We start from the raw sequence: 8,839 nt of genomic DNA on the forward strand, positions 1-8,839 counted from the left end.
GTGCGAGCTGCTGGTGCCTGTTTGAACTTCCACAGGCAGCTTATCCATTTTGGTTCACTTGCCTCACCAACTGTGGCCCGAATGCAAGTTCCAGGAATGAGTGGGTGGGGCGGGGGGAGGTGGTGGGAGAAGTGCTCGGGATATTGTGAAGCCTGGGGAGCATGCATGCCCCTCTGCTCCACAGGAATGGGCTTTAAAACATTTTTTGAAACATAGTACAGGAAACTTTGGTTTATCCGGAGGTTATATGTCCGGAATACTCGATCTAACGGCAAAAATCAGGAGCTGTTTTCTATAAGTTTTTTTAGTTCTCATTGCTTTTTTTTCCCCAGTCAGGCACTGCAAGGTCTGTAGCTATAGCAACAGCTACAGATGCTTGCAGCTGCAGCCGACTGTTTAGAAGCTGTTGCTAAGCAACAGTGTTTGTTGTCAGATACGGAGATGAAAACCTCCATATGCTTCAACATTAACTTTGTATGTCCGGCAGTTTTGATAGATCGGCAACAGCTCGGTCCCGTCTGTGCCGGATATCACAAAGTTTCCTGTACCTTTTTTAAGCATCCGCTGCTTAGGCTGCAGTGGCAGCTGAAGAATCCTGAGCAGAGCAGGCCCTAGCTCTTGCTCCGCTAATCCCAAAGCAGTTTTTGCCAGGGAGCCTAAAACGGGCATTGGGCACCTCACTTACAGCCTAGCAACTGTTTTAGGGGGATGCCTGAAAAATGGCCCAACCCAATATCTGGTCAGGTGTTTTTCAGGTATCCTTGGGGCGCAGGACATTGGTCCCCAAAATTGGTCTTCGTGCCTGTTTTACACCCGTACAGCGGGTGCAGCAGGTCCAATTTCTACCTCAAATAATCAAAGGAATCTGTGTTAAAGTTAATGGGACTAAAAGCTGGGGGGGGAAAAGTCACCAGACATTATGCTTTACGGGTTGAGGAGGCGATAATTTTCCTACAATTTTTGGAAACGGGAATTGTGCCGAAGGATTGGATGATAGCAAATGTTGCCTTCCTGTTCAAGAAAGGGATATACCAGGAAATTGTTGGCCAGGTGGTCTTGTTTTGGCTGTGGTTAAACTTTGAGTCCATAGTATGGGATTAAATTAGGGATCACTTAGAAAACTAATCGGGGACATCAGTAAGGATTTGTAAAGCGCAGTTTATGCTTTAATAATTGATTTTTTTTTTTAGAGAATTGGTGTGTAAAAAGAGTATGAAGGGTACGTATAGATTTTCAAAGTTTGACGTGCCACGTGAGAGTTATGAAAATTAAGACACATGGTGTTAAAGGGAATGTAGCTGCTTGGATGGAGAGTTGGCTAGGAGACACAAAATACAAAAGGGGTAAATAAATGGCAGGATGTGAGAATTAGTGTCCCAGTGATCTGCTGGGTGTGTTTTTTCTTAAATTTATGTAAATAAAAGACACAGGACCAAGAGGAATGCTGATGTTATGGCAAATTGAGAGAAAGAATAGAGGTGATCGGAGGAGGACAGATAGCTGACTTGTTTAGTTCAATGCAGAGAAATGTGAAGTAGTGCATTTTTGGGGGGCGTTGGGTTGGAAGAACTGAGGAAAAGAATCTTAATCTAAAAGGCAAGATTGACGTGGAGAGATCTAGGGGGCGCAGATACACTGAACTTTGAAGGTTGGATAACGGGCTTAAAAGAAAAAGCAAATTATATCTCGGGGCGTTGAATATAAAAACAAAAGTGATGTTGAATTTGTACAAAACATGAGTATTGCATATCATTCTGGCCAGTGTTATGGAAGGAATATTACAGATGTGAAATGGGTCTGGTGAAGTTTTGCTATAATTAGTGGTTATTGTTGGAAGTCCTGGAACAGAGAAAGTTTGAGGGGGAATTGAATCGAGGTTTTGAGAGGATAAATAGAAAGTTGTTTCCACTGGTGGTTGAATTGGTAACAAGGGAGCATAGATTTGGGATGATTTACTAGAAGAATGAAGGGAATTTTCTTTCAGTTATTAGAATCTGGAATGCTTTTCCATTTGTGGCTATTGAGGCAAAGATTATAACAGGATATAGGATTACAATAAATAGCATCAATTGAAGAGCGAGCATTTCTACAGGCAAAGTAGCCAAATAGCTACCTCCTGTGCTGTAATTTCCTCTGAAGTAGGACTTAAATTGTAGGAGTGAGGTCACTTAGCTCGTCCAGTTTGCTCAGTTGTATTCTGTTCTCTTATTGCCATTTAACTGATCATTTTTCATCTTCCTTCTGATTTCAGTATAAGTAAAATTCTATAAAAAATTAACCTCTTCTGTAATTACAGAGATGAGTTATTGAACTAGGGAAGGGTTCATGGTAGTAAAGGATGGGGGGGGGGCGGTGGAGTGGGGCAGACAAAGAGAAATGTTCATTATTTAAGAGCTTTAATATTCTCTCTCTTAAATTCAAGCTGTTGAACACAGTGATTTCTCTTCTCCTGAAATACCTGGTCTTAGTGGCTATTCTTCATATGGGAGCCTTGACTGAATGTTGTGCAGAATTTTGATGGGGCAGGGGGAAGAGTAGGGTGTAAGATTAAAGCTGAGCCTAACCACCCCCCCCCCCCCCCAATCCCCACCCATGCCCCCCCAACCCAACTGGGGGTGGGGGTTGGTCAATGAGTACCTGGAGCAAGAAGGGCCGCTAAGGCCAATTGTAACATCACTAATGCTACTTCACTTGAGCTTGGCTAACTCCGTGTGGACCAAGAATTGAATCTCGGATATTCATGGCTGGTTAAAATGGTGACGTAAAGAGGAATTGTGCATTTAACGTCAACATCTGTTTTGTATTTTGAGGTAACTAGGATGGAGATTTTTACTGCTAAACTGTGTAAAGGGTTAATTACCGTCAGTGATACTCGGGTGCTTCTGCAGTAAATGAGTTTCAGTTAAAGTCTCCAGTAAATCGTTCAACTCGTTGCACATTCCCCATGTAATCCCTTGTGGATTAAATGTAATTTTAATTAAATATTTACAGACTCCACTTTGACCCTGCTTTTTGTTTTTTTCTTTATCCTTTTAATGCAAAACATTAGCTGTAAAAACCATCCTGGATATACATGTACTCTGCAAACTTCAGCTGAAAGTGGGTATCTTCACATCTTACCCGCTACATAATACTGTTAGTCGTATAAACTAGTAGCTCCTGAATGTTGCACCAGTTTCAATATTCATTTTTGAACAGTTCTGTTGGGAACATAAAGTAAAAACTGTGTGTGTGTATATTAAACTCAAACTATTCACAACTACATTAAACTCACAGTAACATCTGATGGCCTGTTTTCATGAATTTTATTAGGACGTTGGAATGAGAGGCTGCCTTCTGACTGTGAACAGACCAGTCTGCTGCTGTCCTTCTGCTTTGTCCTAAAATTAAATGATCTGCAGTCTGTACACGTGGGCCTTTTCGATCAGTATTTCCGCATCACTGGTGAGTCAACCTTTCTAGCTAGCGCACAGTTTTTCAAGCATTTAGAAAATGTCTACTTTTTGTGTTCCTTTTTTATAACTGTGCAATAACAGTAAACTTCAGTTGTATTTCTTAAATCTATTGACATTTTAACCATGACTTTGGCAAAACAATGAATTGCTGGCAGAGATGTCAGTATGTATTATTTGTTGTTTTAATACTGATACGTAGTTGTGTTAAGAACTAGGAGATTTTTTTTACAGCAGAAGTCTAGTCCTTTGATCGACTGGCAACAACAGAGAAATTCCTGCAGTGCGAATGAATTTCCTTTTATCTTGCTAATCTTACAGCACAGAAAGAGGCAATTCAGCCCATCATGCCTGTGCCGGCTCTTTGAAAGAGCTATCCAATTAGTCCCACGCCCCTGCTCTTTCCCCATATATCCAGTTCCTTTTTTGAAAGTTACTATTGAATCTGCTTCCACCACCCTACCAGGTAGTGCATCTCATCTCCCCTCTGGTTCTTTTGCCAATTATCTTAAGTCTTTGTGCTCTGATTATCGACCCTCCTGCCAGTGAAAACAGTTTCTCCTTATTTACTCTATCTAAACCCTTTGTAATTTTGAACACCAATATTAAATCTCCCATTAACCTCTACTCTAAGGAGAACACTCCCAGCTTCTCTAGTCTCTCCACAGAACAGTCCCTCATCCCTGGTACCATTCTAGTAACTCTCCTCTGCACACACTCTAAGGCCTGTGACTTATTACTCTGCAGCCTTTCTGGGGGCTGGCGAGTGTGATGGTATGGAAGTTGGCTGCCAATGATATTTTATATCCGTTCTTGGTTTATGGTTTTTTTGTAGGGCAGAATGGGTCCATAGTTAATGCACTTTTTATTGTCAAATTCTACAGAATTGTTCCCCATCAAGCTCAGTCCTTGTGAAGAATTTGTGAATTTTCGAAGATCAGTATTGCAGCAATGTACACCAGTTAATACTTCATAAATGTCATCAAGAATGATGATTGTAGCTGTTGGCTAACAAGTTAAGAATTTCTGCTAAAAGACTTCACTATTGGTAAAAAAAAATACACTTTAAAACGAGGGAAAGATATATTCTTACATACAGGAAACTCTTGTTTAAACGGCACCTAAATATCCGGTATTCTCTATTAACCGGCAAAATTCTCACTCTGAAAACAACACCTCAATAACCGGCAATGTTGCTGAGTCCGAGTCTCCCGTGGTGGCCAAGTTAGTCAGTGGGGGTAGTTCTCCAAACTGCCACTACTCGGCTTTTTGGCGCTGTCGGAAGTCGGAACACCTCAATACCCCTGTAACAGGAGTCTGACACTCCCGCGCTGCCAGTAGACTGTCCTGATCCGCCATTTTACAGGGGTACTGTGTGTCTCCCATGCTGCTGGTAGTCATTGCATTGCATTACCCTCAACTGGCAGTACTGTACTTAATCAAGCATCTTCCACCATCCATTTAACACAACATTCTGTAGGTGAGTACCCAATTACTGTATACTGCACATTTCTTGATTTTTTTCTTTTTATTAAAAATAGCCTTGGTAGATAACCCTCTGTCATCCGGAATTTTTGATCAACCAGCAACATGCTGGTCCCGTCTGCCAGATACCAAAGAGTTTCCTGTATTTAGGCAAACACTCAATGCGATTCCTCCTATATTTAGCAAATATGTACAATACCTTTTTAAAAAAGACTAGTTTTATTTTTAATTACTGATGCTTCATTAATGTTTTTTTTAAACTTTTGATCTAGGTCCATCTGCTGAACACCTAGTTGCTTGCCTGACCAGGGACAGCTATACCACACATACATTTGTGCAGCAGTTAATGGCTGTATTGTCTTTGTTGGAACGAACGCCTTCACCAGAGCCAGTGGAGCTAGATTTCTATACAGAATTTGGAAAGAAAAGCATAGGTAATGTGGACAGGGCTATAAAGTTTTGGGCAGCCTATTTTTTGCAGTAGTTTAATTGAGGTTCTGCAGCTATATCCTCCTGAAATCTGTGATTAGCCTTTTGGTTACTCTCCATTAGTGGTTCATAGATTGGAAAGCTGCAGTTTTATTTTCTCTTGTATTATTTCTAGTATATGTTAGTGCATGGTGTATAGAAAGAAATCCGTGATGTGCAACCAAAATTTATTGCCTAAAACATCTAATGAAGTGGCTGTCGTATTTAATACTGCCCATGCAAGCCAGTTTACAATCATTACCAAAACCTTCAAAACTGCATTCAAATAGTCTGACGCTCTTGATGTAACTTTTCTGACTGCTATATGCTGCCAGTTTCCATGCATTTTAGTGGCACTGATAGTGACTGGAAATAGGATTTAGTACTGAAACCTGAAGATAATGGACTGTTCAGTAGTTCGCCACTATTGTGACACAATCACCAATATATTTGGGGGATTAAATGTTTGTAGATTTTACTAAATACTGTTTACTAACTGGATGGACAGACCATCGGCTCCCTCCGTGTCTTGTGCACAAAAAGGACATTGTTTTCATATGTAAATGGCCAACCTACTTCCACCAGTACTGCCCTTGAACCAACAGCTAGGAAATGCAGAAGAGTGCTTAACAATGCCTCACACAGACAAGGCGGAGGAAAAAAATGCAATGTCGGGCTTCTGTTCCTTAAGGCATCACTGATTAGAGATTGAACCTGCACTCTGATTTCACGTGTTGTGCTCCAACTCGTTACGCTTCTGCACCACCTTGGCACATCCCTTTTTTAAAAATCTTGCTGTGTCCACAGTGCTAATGTTCATATTTAACTCCTATCTTGATAATTCACAACAGCAAAAGTAGCTTAATGAAAACCTCCAGAGCTAAATGATAAGTCAGTACTTAATCCTAGGGCCTGGTATAGATACTGGTGTTTGCTTATTAGCAATTCTGCCTCCCAGTAAAATTAAAATATGTTGGTTTGCAATTCAGTTCATTCAAAAAATGTATTAATATGCTAAGGACTATTTTTAACCCACGTGCATCTTTTCTGAACAGGTCAAATGGAAAATTATGAAATTGTCCACTCTAGTAGAGTGAAATTCATTTATCCGAGTGAAGAAGAAGTTGGTGACCTGTCTTTTATAGTAGCGGAGAACATACAGGAACCAAATAACCTCCAGACATCCAACATTCTTTTGTATGTTCTGGCATTTCAAGTAAAGTCTCTGGAGAGCTCTTCGCATGCTAGCAAAAGTTCTTTGCAACCTAAAACCTTAATTTTGACCAGCTATGACATGCTTCTATTTGAAGAAGATTATGTCAGCTATCCATTGCCAGAATTTGCGAAGGAGCCTCCTCAGAGGGACAAATACAAATTAACTGATGCCAGGAGGATCCGTGATCTGGATCGTGTACTCATGGGTTATCAGACCTATCCACAGGCCATCACGTTTGTGTTTGATGATGTGCAGAGCCGCGACCTCTTGAGTAACATGATGCTCGACCATTTTGAGCATCCACTTAATGCCTCTTCTACAAGTAGAAGAAACCACTGCAACACCAGCAGTGAAGTTCAATGGTGTCTCTTTGTAGCCAGTCCTGAAAGTCGTGAGAAGCTGATTGCATTGCTTGCTAGACAGTGGGAACTGCTTTGCAGTAGAGAATTGCCAGTTGAACTTACAGGCTAACTTTTTGTTGATGCTAAGTATGGCCAATAAACTGCAAAAATAACTTGTACTGATGAACAGTTATATTTGTACAGCACTCTTGGGGATTTGTAAATACCATGGGAGTCAGACCAGTTGTTTCTTTGATGTCTAGGGCTTTTAAAGTTTATTTTTTACAAATGCAACATAAATATGTTTACTTATGCACACTGATGCATCTTGCTATATTGTGCAATGTAAACTGTACATAAAGGTCACTATTGCATGTTATGCTTGTATGTTTTTGAAATATTAAGTGCAATGTTTGTATCTAACGGACAACTTTCTTTAGTATGCTGCTATAATTAATTTGAAATAAAGTTGTTGGTCTTCGATCCTTTTTTAAAAAAAATATGAGGAACTTTGCTTTAATGAAACTTGCAATATTTAATTTTTTTTGCTGGATATAGCTGCATTTTGGTGTACTATTACATCATACTGTCAAATGGAGAAGATGCAGGTTCAAATTCATCTGTTCCACTCTGTTCTCAGTCTGAGGAAGGAAAATTAGATCTGTGCCAGTTGAGTTATATTCAAAAAGGAGTTAGATATATTTCTTAAGGCTAAAGGGATCAAGGAATATGGGGAGAAGGCAGGGACAGGGTACTGAGTTTGGATGATCAGCCATGATCTCATTGAATGGCGGAGCAGGCTCAAGGGGCTGAATGGCCTACTCCTGCTCCAATCTTCTATGAGTTGATTTTCCATGTGCACGTGGCCAGCCAAAGATGGCACTGGCTGAGGAATTGAAGGGAGCTGTTGGCAGCAGAGGATATAGAAACTACTTGGCATTTGTGTAAGCAGGGACATAACAATTTCCTTCCAACAACCCAAAATATAATTTTACAAGCGTGTATAAATGAGTCCAGTAAGTGCTTTATGTGCCAAATTATTGTCTTGTTTTATGAATTTGAAGCGGCCTTCCTTAACAAATACAGTGCGTTGAAGCTTTGACATAATGTATAATGCTATGAGGGTTCATGGTACTAATCTGCCACACAAAAGGTGCCGAGAAGTAGTTGGCTGCTCTCCTAAACAGGAAAATCTGATAACAAGTCATGCCATATCTTCTAATCGGGAATGGTAGCATAGTGGTAATGTTACTGGACTAGTAATACAGAGGCCTGGCCTAATGATCCAGAGACGCGAGTTCAAATCCCATCACGGCAGCTGGGGAATTTAAAAAAGAGCATGCCAGGAGCAGCACCAGGCGTACCTAAAAATGAGGTGCCAACCTGGGGAAGCTGCAACACAGGTCTATAGCATACTAAAAAGCGGAAGCAGCATGCTATAGGCAGGGCTAAGCGATCCCACAATCAACAGATCAGATCAAAGCTCTGCAGTCCTGCCGCATCCACTCATGAATGCTGGTGGACCATTAAACAACTAATGGGGGGAGGAGGAGGTTCCATGAATATCCCCATCCTCAATGATGGTGGAGCCCAGCACGTGAGTGCAAAAGGCATTTGCCACCATCTTCAGCCAGAAGTGCCAAGTGGATGGTCCTTACCGGCCTCCCCCTGAGGTTCCCACCATCACAGAAGCTAGTGTTCAGCCAATTTGATTCACTTCACGTGATATCAAGAAACGGCTGAATGTATGGGATACAGCAAAGGCTACAGGCCCCGACAACATCCCGGCTGTCATGCTGAAGACATACTCCAGAACTAGCCGTGCCTCTAGCCAAGATGTTCCAGTATAGCTACAACACTGACATCTAGCTGACAAT

The 8,839-nt window shown here is 41.1% G+C and overlaps 1 protein-coding gene across 3 annotated transcripts in view; it reads left to right on the forward strand.

The window, feature by feature from the left end:
• The window catches only part of nisch (nischarin), a 71,911-nt gene extending 64,440 nt beyond the window's left edge, over nt 1–7,471 (forward strand). For 2 of the 3 annotated variants that reach the window (XM_086001824.1, XM_086001825.1), the window contains 3 exons: nt 3,313–3,444; nt 5,210–5,371; nt 6,461–7,471. In XM_086001824.1, the coding sequence (XP_085857950.1) occupies nt 3,313–3,444; nt 5,210–5,371; nt 6,461–7,092 (926 nt within the window). In that variant the 3' untranslated portion in view covers nt 7,093–7,471. Of the gene's footprint in view, nt 1–3,049; nt 3,100–3,312; nt 3,445–5,209; nt 5,372–6,460 lie in introns of those variants that run through there. The other variant, XR_015080058.1, reaches the window with a different exon arrangement.
• Nucleotides 7,472–8,839: the final 1,368 nt, after the last annotated feature.

This window comes from Somniosus microcephalus, chromosome 11, assembly GCF_052327205.1.
Source record: "Somniosus microcephalus isolate GS21.2 chromosome 11, FLI_Smic_1.0, whole genome shotgun sequence".
Taxonomy (NCBI): Eukaryota; Metazoa; Chordata; class Chondrichthyes; order Squaliformes; family Somniosidae; genus Somniosus; species Somniosus microcephalus.